The 11,124-nt window shown below is 46.9% G+C and overlaps 2 protein-coding genes across 4 annotated transcripts in view; both read right to left on the bottom strand.

The window, feature by feature from the left end:
- Positions 1 to 11,124, bottom strand: part of SRSF3 (serine and arginine rich splicing factor 3) — a 400,608-nt gene that overhangs the window by 282,281 nt on the left and 107,203 nt on the right. The gene's annotated exons all lie outside the window — the stretch shown is intronic.
- PNPLA1 (patatin like phospholipase domain containing 1) overlaps positions 2,312 to 11,124 on the bottom strand; it is a 71,948-nt gene continuing 63,135 nt past the window's right edge. For 2 of the 3 annotated variants that reach the window (XM_050787710.1, XM_050787711.1), the window contains exons 7-8: positions 8,553 to 8,637; positions 5,114 to 7,356 (exon numbers count right to left, since the gene is read on the bottom strand). In XM_050787710.1, the coding sequence (XP_050643667.1) occupies positions 7,227 to 7,356; positions 8,553 to 8,637 (215 nt within the window). In that variant the 3' untranslated portion in view covers positions 5,114 to 7,226. Of the gene's footprint in view, positions 3,704 to 5,113; positions 7,357 to 8,552; positions 8,638 to 11,124 lie in introns of those variants that run through there. The other variant, XM_050787708.1, reaches the window with a different exon arrangement.

The following is an 11,124-nucleotide window of genomic DNA, read 5'->3' as shown; positions in this document are numbered from 1 at the left end:
TGTAGATTTATGATGACAGTTTTGTAGCTGGTAGCAGTAACACGTCTTGAGAAAGGGCTGTTTTCTGTATTTGCACAAAGGTGAAGTGTGGGGGTGCCATAGGCTTTGCCTTCTGTACAGCTCAAGTTTCAACAGCTTGACTCAGGCGTGAAATTTGCCACATGTTCATATCTATGTGCAGGAAGGACAAGACTATAGACAGACAGCCGGCGCCCTTGGACACTGCCCAGAACATGTGGTCACGGGGGAAAGGGTGTTAAACCTGGATGGCAAGTGAGATCTTGTGACCCTTGGGGACATGGTATTGCTGTGTTGAACCTGCTGTCACACCATGGGGTAGGACTGGGGAGGAGGAGCAGCCTGGGGCAGAGAGGCCCTGGGTGCTTACATGGGACTGGCCTCCAACCTGAGGCACCGGCTCCATAAGTTCAATTCAGCCTATCTGGAAAGCCATTTAGTTTTTATTGCTGCTTCTGAGAAGTGGGGGAGAGGTGAGCTATTTGTGGATTTGTTTTAGGCAGTGTTCACGATCACCCAAGTATGAAGGGTCAGAGTAAGTTATGAAATGAAGGTCAGGAACCTTTTGTACATAGTTTCTTATTTGGAATGATGTTCTTGAAGCCCTATGAGTATTTGATATGTGCTTCTGATGCTGGCATCTGAGTCTCATTTTTGTACTGTGTTATTTGAGCAAATAAAGAAATTAACTTGCGCAAAGGTGTGATCTGGGTTATTCACCATGGAAGCAAGACAGATACCCACCTGCCACATCTATGACAGTCTGGTGCTTGCAAGGCTGTGGGGGTTGGCCTCCCTGTCCCTGCCTGGATCCCCTCCAGGTGTCCCATCCTTGGAGTGCCAGCTCGCTGATGCAGTAAAAAAAAGTGTCCTGGGCTGGGTGTCAGGAGACTTGGGTTTTAGTCTAGCTGCCCCCAGGCTGGGTGACCCTGAGGACAAGATACTTGCCCTCCAGACCTGACATTCTACAACTCACTGACTCTCAATGTGACAGTTCATAGTATGTCCAGGAAAATCAGGAGCAGTACTGATTCTACCTTGTCTCTTATTAGTCCCCCAAATCTGGTGCTTAAATTCTGTCACTCAGAGCCAAGATAAAAAATTGTTAGAACACAGCATTAGGTTTTTGGTCCATAAAATGTGGTCTCCAGGGACAGATATTGACGATGTTCTTTCTCCTCTCAGGTGACACACGAGTATTTGTTCCTCAGTCCCCGAAGGCTCACCCTAATGCTCCAAGGATAGCAGGAGGAGGCGACATTATTATCCTCCTCTCACAGATGAGGAAACAGAGGCTCAGAGTGGGGAAGCGCCTTGTTCACAGTCACACAGCCAGATACAGACAGAACCCAGCCAGGATCAGGCTCTGATAACTCCTATTTTAGTGCCCTTCCCTCCCCTTATGATCTTATCCATTAGTTCATTTATTCAACCAATGTTTATTGAGCACTTACTGTGTACCAGCTCTGGTGCTAACTGTGTGGAATACACAAATGCAAAAGACATAACCCCTGCCCTCAGGATGCTCACAGGCCCCACTGGTTATGGGGCTTTTGTGCCAATATGAATATAGGGCACCATGTGCGGGTGCTGTGGAGGGGTGGGGCCCCTCAACTCCCACCATAGATGTTTTTGGTTTTTTTCCCCCAAGTGCTGGCAAGTATGTAGAGCAACACAGATGGTTTTTACAAGAGCACTGAGGTGCATGGAGGTCCTGCTGCTTTGCATGGCTTTAAAAAGGTGGGCAAGTAATATCATAACATAATTAACCTAATTCCCTCCCTCTGAGAAGTTAGAAGCCTAAGTGGGTGAGTCAGAGATAATGGGGTCAGCTGAGAACCGGTTGAGCTGGAGGTGTGAACTGGAGGTGTTAGCTGGGTTACAGCGGGGTTGTGCTGTGGGTATCAGTCAGAGGTGCTTGTCTGGAAGAAAAGACAGCATTCTGGTGTTGCCCCTGGTACAAGCGAGGCCTCCTAGTTTCAAAGCACAGTGGCTGACATGTAATAATCCATTCATGTTGATTAGGAAAAAAAAGAGAAAAAGGAGAAAGAAACTAGTTTGGGTTGCCAGATTTAGCACATAAAAATACAGGAGACCCAGTTAAATTTGAATTTCAGATAAATTATAAATAATTGCAATATTGAGGACATACTCTTACTAAATAATTATTCATTGTTTATCTGAAATTCAAATTTAACAAAATGTCCTCTATTTTATCTGGCAACTCTGAAACTAATGTAAGAACAATTATTTTAATTACCTCAAAACAAGAAAAATAATTAACCCAAGTGAAGGGAACAAGTGGATGTATTAATACTTTAACATAAATGACATTAAGAGCATCTGAGCTCTAAATACAGACTTTGAATTAAAACAATAATTATGATTAAGTTCTAGTCTTCCTTGGGTCCCAGGGAACAAGCATTCCTGGGCTGTGCAAAAGAGGCCACTCTCCTCCCCCTAGTTCCCAGGCCTCAGGCTTCTGCAAACATGGAGGCCACTCCTGGAAGAAAGGCCTGCGGCCAGGCGGGCCTCTCTGGTCAGTCTCCCCCCAGCACACACCTCCAGCTGCTTCCTTTGGCTGGTCTGGTCACAGATCAACCAGAGTAGGCAGAGGATGCAAGACCCCTGGGACTTTGACCCTTTTCAGGGTCTCAAAGGTACATTTTATTCCCTGAAAAGGCCATGTTAAGTGGGGTCTGTTGCCACAGCTGAGCCCCAAGCCCCTAAATCCCCAACCCCACCAGGCTTAAATTTGCATATGGCCTCCTCAGGCTCCTAAGGCCAGTTTAGCATCGTCCTCCACCCATTCATTCTGGGTTTTGCATTTCAGGATTTGGTAAGCAAATGTACCTGAGGCCTGTGGGCAGCTGGGGCTTCCTTGCTGGGCCTGGCGGTGACTGGAGATTGTCTGCTCTCTGGGGAGGTGGGGGGCAATTATTTTCTGGACAGGCTGGAAAAATTGAGGCTGAAGTTGTCTTCCTCATGGAACATTTTCACTGAGGTGTGAACAGCAGACAGAGAGTTAGCCCTCATTTGTGTTGGCTGCAGGGGAGGGACATTTGGCCTCCTTCTTCCTCTACAGCCACCCAGGACTTCAGGGCAGCCCGTCTCAACACCGCAGCACCACAAAATCCCAGGGGAGCTCGAAAGATCTCGATGCCTGGGCTGCCTGAGCAATTTCAGCCAGTGATTCCAGTGACCAGCTCAGGCCAAGCCGTTAGTACACTGTGAGAATTAAAAAACAAACAATAGAACTTGGGCTCCTGCCACCACAGGAAAGAGGGAGTGTGTCGTTGGCTCAGTCCTGCTGGGCCCCCAAGAGTTTTGCCCTTGGACAGGATCCTGGGGAGAGTAGAAATGATCCGGCCCATCTCAAAGAAGCAAGCTCAGGCCAAGGTTGGGAGGAAGGTCCATGAGCGCCGATCAGTGCTGGCGTCCATCAGTCTGTCCAGAGTAGGGTAGTGGAAGGGTTGAAAGGATCGCAGGGAAGCTGAGATGCTCACCCTGGAAGGGAAACAGATCTTGCGCACCACTGGGACTGGCAGTAGGTCTTGTCCCCGGTCCTCAAAAAGGCCTAGAGTCAGGGGAGTGTGCCGGACAGCAGTGAGAAGCAGGCTTGGCCTCAGGATCCTCAGGTTCTCTCCCATTCCAGCTCCAGTTCTCTCTCACGGCTCACAGCTTCCTAGGAAAAGGACAGATTTGTCATTTCTGAGTCCCCCATCTAGGGCTTCCCTAACCTGAGTTCCACCAAGGATCACCCTTACAGGTTCATACACCTTGGGCAGCCCTGAGCAAATAGCCAGGCCTTTTATAGCCAATGCACGGAAATTGGAAATCTCAAGTTACACCAAAAGCCAGTTAGGGGGTTCATTTCATTACCCAAGGGTCTTTTGCTGCTTGCAAATGTAATCTCCAGTGGGAGGTGATACAAGGGTGTTTGAAACATCATTCCATGTATGAAAGTTCAACAGATACTTGTTTTTTTAGGAAGGGGATAGGGCTGGAGTGGTCTCCGGATGGCTGAGTACAGTTGTACAGAGTTTACACTATACAAGGATACAGTGCCATATAAAGGGGGTAGGCGATTCATAGACTTATGCATGTCTTTGCATGTTCTTTGTAGTTTTCTAAGAGTTGTCAGTCAAGTATCTTACTCTAACAAAATCAGTATATTATGACAATTTTCCAGTGGCTGGTAGTCAGGTTCTCCAGGTACATTCCTGGATGTCATTCTGTTGCTTCAAGACTCCCCAGCACCTGTCCAGCCCTACCTTCCACCACATCTCCAAGTTCACTTCCAGGCCTCTCCGCTACCTCCATCCTTGCAACCGCAGTTAACTGCTTGCATAGACTATTTCCTTGTTCTGGGCCATCCCATGTGCCTGGAATACCTTCCCACACCCCCATCCTTAGTCTGACTAACTTCTGCTCCTCTTCCACACCTCCACCAGGTTCCCTGAGATCCCCAAGCTAACAGAGTGAATTAGCTGCCTCTCCTCTGTGCTTCTCTTCCATAGTAATCCAGTGGTTCTCAAACTCCAGCGTGCATCAGTCATCTGGTGGACCATGCACAATACACACTGCTGGGCCACAGCCCCGTTTCTTATTCAGCAGGTGCAGGGTGAGCCCAAGAATCGGCATTCCTAAAAGCTCCTAGGAGGAACCACGCATTCAGATACCCTCTCTCTGCTCCTTTGTCTTGTGCCCCAGCCTACACACTGCCTGGGACCCTCCCAAATGTCCCATACAGGCCTGGGCACTGGTCATAAGGTCCTGACATGTCTTTGTTACCAGAATCACACAGGACGCTTCCACATTCAGCCTCTCATTTAAGTCCTAAATAACCATGGGTTGAAGGCAGGGCCGATGTTATAGAGAAAAACTGAAACTCCCACTGAGTAACTTGCCAGAATGGAGAAACCAGTGCTTCAGGCACACTCACATTGTAATGGGGGAAATTACACAGAAACTCAAAGAAAAGGATCTCTTATGGTGGAAACGGCATCTCACAGACTTGGTAGGAATTAGGAGGATTTGGGGGCAAGATGGGGTCCTCCTTCTCCACTTGTAGCCTGTAGGCAGCCTCTCAATTTCAGATGACCACTGAACTCTTACTGGAGGAGAGCCAAGGCTAGCAGAGGAAAGCTAGGCTGATACGTACACCCACCCACGCTCCAGGAGAAGAGCAAGTCTGGCATCACTGCTGGTCCTAGAATGAAAGGGGCCTGGAGCAGACTTAACCCAGCCTGCAGCCTAAATACAGCTATCCCAGCCAACACATAGCCCCATGAAAGAGAAACACAAATGTTTGTCCTTGTAATCCACTGAGATTTGGGGGATTGTTTGTTATGCAACGTTATAATAGCAGCAATAACTGACTAATACAATTTGCATCAGAGTATGAATTTGGACCTCTGATTAAAAAGCAATACTGATTAGTGTGTGGGACATCTACACTTTAGCTTTTGTTCTAGCCTCTCTCTGCTTGTCAGCAGGGATATCAGCTGGGGACTCGAAGTTTGCACAGGACTAGCCCATGGATGTGACAGTAGTTGTAGTTTGGGAGGAAATGAGCAGGTTTCTCCTCTTCCTGAATCACTCCCTGCTTCTCTATCCCTAACATTTTTGAGCTTCTCTTTTCTACCCCTTACCCCAGCCTTTGGAATTGCTTAAGACCATCAGTTGGTAAATTGCCACCTCCAGGCAGGCTCATCATCTGTTCTGTGAAAGAACGCAGCAGACAACCACCTGCCTGGTGCAGGAGGTGTGACCCAATGACAACAGTGCTTCCCACAGTTTATGAATGTTGTCTTGTTTGTTTCTGTCACAGCCTGTTTCTTTGTAAAGCACCTTCATTCCCAGAAGGTTTGTCGACCAAAGCGGCTCTTGCTGAATTTGACAGTTCCTGCTTCTCTGCTGCAGTGGGAAGAGAGCTGGCCCTGGAATCAAGGAACTGGAGCCTGGGCTTGGCCTCCAGATAGTGCTCCTAGCCCCAGGGAGGCTCCCCACACCCACCGCAGACCTGCCTGGCTTCCCACGACCGAACTTGACCATGAGCTCCTAGAGACAGAGATAAGGACACTCAAAGGTCAGGAAAGCATTGGGGCTGGAGATCAAGAATGAGTGAGAAGAATCCCAGGCTGGGATTGTTGATCCCATGAACCCAGGGACCTCTAGCTGCCATCCTGCACGGTCCCTTACCTACCTGTCATCCAGAAAGAACATGTGGTTTGTTCCACTTCCTGCAGCAGCTCTGAGAATCTCCTCCTACCATACTGCTTCCCACCACTCACCAAGTGCATTGCTTAGACTTCGAGGTGGGTCTTTGGCCACCAGGTGAGCCTCTGACCCTTGTCTGTCTGATAAATCCCTGTGCTCATCCAGGGACCCCACTTGGGACAAGAACAACCAGGAAGGATGTTGCTCAGAATGATTAGAGGTTTCTCTGACCAACAAAGACTTGAAGCAAATTAAATAGCAGTGTGGGTCTGTTCCATTCAGAGAATACTGTGTTGCCCAGGCCAGACTCCAACTCCCGAGCTCAAGCAATCCTCCCGCCTCAGCCTCCCAAATAGCTGGGACTACAGGCACATGCCACCATGCCTGGCCAATTCAGAGAATACATTGATAACCCAATGAAATAATTGTAAATAATACCTGGCTTGGTTTGAATTTGAGGCTGTCATTTGAATTTGTGAGTGTGTTTGTATACCTGCATGAGCCTTTAATTAAAATATGATGACTCAGTAAAAAAAAATTAAAACTTGGTTTAGGTGAGGCTTAGAGCCACCGTGACTGGCCTGTCTAGTTTTGTTTTTAAGTAGCATCTCTTCAGAAGCAGAGAGGCAACCAGCTAACCTCTGGGAATTATGTAAACATAACATCTACTTATTGTGAGCTATTACACATGCTGCATTCTATGAGGCAATTTACATCATTGATCACATTAAACTCTCACAACTTTGTGAAGTGGTATCATCCCCATTTTACAGGAAATGGAGGCTCAGGGAGAGCAAGTGTCCCAACCATGATCCCTGAGTGGAGTTGTGGCAGAGCAGGAATTTTATGTCGGATGTGTCTGTTCCAAAGCCCAACCTCCCACCCCTCCACTACTCCTCTACTCTCCCCTCCATTCCTCAGAATCTCCCTGAACACAGTTCCCAAAGCTGCTCCTCTCCGTGGGATTTAAGGAACATTAGTCATTCTCACTGCACTTTGCCGCTTGGTTTTTTGGATCGCGGATGTCTTGGGAAACCTTTTCTGGTGCCACTTGTCTTTTGCTTGTTCTTCTTGAAGACCTTATTCACCCAGTTTGAGTCTTCAGCAGGGCTCTCCCTAGGCAAAGAGATTAAGTGGTTCATTATGGGCCTGGCCTGGGCCCTCCAACATCCGGGCCTGCTCAGCTCCGCAAGTGGGCACACCCGTGCTATGGTTCTCAACCCTGGCTGAGCATTGGATTTCCCAGCAAACTTTTAAAAATATAATCGATGAATATTTATCTAAGTAACATCATGTCCATGAGTCAACTGAAACTCAGACTTTTATACAGTTATACGTAAATTTAAAAAGGTTTAAATTATGTGAACAAAATGCATAACTTATGCCTAAGCTCAAAATTGTTAAATTCATACAAACTCTTTCAAAAAGTTTTATGGTTAAAATTATACTTAATGTGGGAAGCAGGTAAATTCTAATACGCTTGATGTGAGAGAGAGTGCAAACATTAAAAGCAAGAATGCCTTGGGCCCTGCTCTCTCAATACCTGCAGCTGTGGTCATGGAGAAACCCAGCCACTGCCAGAGTGGCCCCAAGGCAGGGAGGGATCAGAGGGGGCTGGGGTTGTGGGGAGAAATACCCTCGACCCAATTTCTGATCTCCTGCGGTGCCTCCCCCACTGCCAGTACAAACGGCATTCAGCCAGCAAGGGAGCCTGGGTAATGTGGTCCTCAGGGATGTTTTAAAAAAATGCAGATCCCCAGGCCCTCTCATAGTTATTGCAAAGATACAATGGAGTGTATGTTGCACAACCCAGACACTTGATGTGCATAATAAAAAAGATTTTCTGGGGACAGTCTACAGTCTAGGACTATCAGGTCATTATGAGGCTAATAGAAAATAGTTCGAGTAAGGAAGGCCTTTGATAGAGATCCTTAATTCATGCCATGCAGGAGCTGCCTAAGGCTGGGAGGTAGGATGCCTGCAGGCCTTCTTGAACGGTGGTATCACCGGAGAATAAAATATGAGGGCAGGGGATGCGCATTCTCACACTGCACTCAGAGAAGGAGCATTCCCAGTGTGCAGGAGAAGAGAATGACATCAACACGGACAGGCTCCTTCCCCACACACTGCCCTCACTGAACAAAAGAAGGCGGCTTTGTGAGACGTAAAGGGGTGGACCTGTAATCACACAATCACACACACCAGAAAAGGATCCCAGGGTTCCTGGGGCAGCTAAGGTGGTGGAAGATATGGCTTAGCCGGGCTCCCTTCTCCCGCCCAAAGGAAAGAACGTGCTCCATGGAGAAACTTACATGACATAAGGCTTGCTGACGGTTTCCTTCACATGAACCAGAGGCACGGCGCTTTTTGGATTTGAAGAGACAAGAGGAGCTACAGCTAAAAGTAAAAATATAGGAAACGAGAGGGAGATGGGGAGGGGGGATATGGAGTCATTTTTGAAATAGCAATAGTAAGTAAATGAGAAGGTTTAAAAACAGCAAAGAACTCTCTTGTCCTCAAATTCTCATCTTTACAACCAGAGTCATGCTGTGAGACTTGACTGAGATGCAGGCCTGCGGCATCTGTGGAGGGGCTGACTCGGACCCTTGGTGGAACATTAGAAACAACTCCCAGGGAAAGTGCAGTGGCTCACGCCTGTAATCCGGCACTTTGGGAGGCAAAGATGGGTGGATCACTTGAGGCCAGGAGTTCGAGACCAGCCTGGCCAACATGGTGAAACCCTGTCTCTACTAAAAATACAAAAATTAGCTAGGTGTGGTGGTGCATGCTTGTAATCCCAGCTACGTGGGAGGCTGAGGCAGGGGAATCACCTGAGCCCCAAAGGTTGAGAGTGTAGTGAGCTGGGAGTGGGATACTGTCTCAAAAAAAAAAAAGAAGGAAAAGAAAAAAATAGCGCCCTCACAGAAAGCAGTGTGTTAGGGAAGGTTTTCAGGAAAATCCCCTGGAGGGGGCTGGACTTTCCATCACATGCTTCATGTAATGCTTTTTGCTTGTTTCTTGGAACAGAGTATTAATAGTTTCACAACTGTTGCTCTTAAGTGAGCTCTTTGCATGTTTCTAATGAGTATGGGGGTACATAATATATGAAGGTTAATATGTAATTATGTATTATATATAAATAAAAGTAATATAAAGTATATGTAGGTTCCTCTGAAGTTATTTTGTTAGAGGCCTGTTGTATGTCCCTAACTCTCCCAAATCTATTCACATTGAGGCTTGTCCTTCTGTTTTTGGATTTTCCTAGGGCTTTTAACAATTTTCCTGTTCCCCAACGCCACCAATGGCCATCATTAAATGACTGATACTACTAAACTCTAGGGCAGGGGTGTCCAGTCTTTCGGCTTCCCTGGGCCACACTAGAAGAAGAATTGTCCTGGGCCACACAGAAGATACATTAACAGTAATGATAGCTGATGAGCTAAAAAAAAAAAAAAAATCCAAAAAAAATCTCACAATGTTTTAAGAAAGTTTATGAATTTTTTATAGACTGGTGCATTCAGAGCCGTCCTGGGACGCGCATTGGATAAGCTTGCTCTAGGGCGTCTCAGCTCTGCCTAACTCGCATAGATGGCCTAGGATGTCACCGTTGAGGCTCAGTTGTAGGCTATAACATGGTTTCTCAATCTCAGTACATGCTATTGACACTAAGAGTTAGCACTTTTTACAGAGGCTATTCTGTGAATTACAGGGTATTTTTCAGTGTCCCCAGCCTCTAACCACTAGGTGACAACCAAATGTCTGCAGACATTGCTAAATGTCTCCTGGAGACAAAATCACTTCCAGTGGAGAATCACTAGACTATATATGCCCTCTATCCACCCCCAATATGAGTGAAGATGCCAACTTGGGGCCCAGGATTGCTCAGGTACGTGAAGATGGCCACCTTCATGCACAGGTATGATTAATGTAAAATAAATGTTTTGCATTCAACAGGAAATAAGAGAGCAGGTAAAACACTGTGACCTATTTTCTGACTCTTTTTTTTTTTTTTCTGAGACGGAGTCTCACTCTGTCGCCCAGGCTGGAGTGCAGTGGCAAGATCTCTACTCACTGCCACCTCTGCCTCCCTGGTTCAAGTGATTCTCCTGCCTCAGCCTCTTGAGTAGCTGGGACTGCAGGTACCTGCCACCATGCCCGACTAATTTTTTGTTTTTTAGTAGAGATGGGGTTTCACCACGTTGGCTAGGCTGGTCTCGAACTCCTGACTGAAAGTGATTTGCCCGCCTCTGCCTCTCAAAGGCATGAGCCACAGCCTAATTTTCTTAATGGCCTTTTGTTTCTGTCTCATTAAAAGAGTCAAAGTAAACCTGTTCCAAAGAAAGGGCATCTCTGCCAACTTGGGGCTAATTCCCAGAGGAGGAGACATTGCCGATCTGTGACGTTTACTATAATAGCTCTGGAAATTTGGCTGAGGACCATGAGCACCCTACAATCTGGCTTCAGTCCCTCATCTGGGTCTCTGTCCCTCTGTCCCCACCCAGACCATCCATGGTGGCCACACACATGTCCTCTCCTTCCTAAAGTACCTTGAAAGTACCCTGCACATCCCTGCACTGCAACTGAGCGTCTTAAATAAACAAAATCGGAAATGCTCTTTCTACTCCATCCCATATATCCCACAAACCATGATGTTCAAAATCCTGCCCATTTAAACTCACCTGTCACCTCCAAGAAGCTTTTCATACTCCCCCTGATCTCCTGCGGTGCCTCCCCCACTGCCAGTACAAACGGCATTCAGCCAGCAAGGGAGCTTGGAGGATCTTATTCTCTACGAATACCCTCCAACACTGTGTTTTTGTTAGTTATATAGTACTTAATACTTCCGTTTTTTTTTTTTTTTTTTAATGGATTTTCACTCTTGTT

This window comes from Macaca thibetana, chromosome 4 (assembly GCF_024542745.1).
Source record: "Macaca thibetana thibetana isolate TM-01 chromosome 4, ASM2454274v1, whole genome shotgun sequence".
NCBI classification, from domain to species: domain Eukaryota; kingdom Metazoa; phylum Chordata; class Mammalia; order Primates; family Cercopithecidae; genus Macaca; species Macaca thibetana.
Note: the sequence above shows the minus strand (reverse complement) of the source record. Positions and strands in the feature narration are given on the sequence as shown.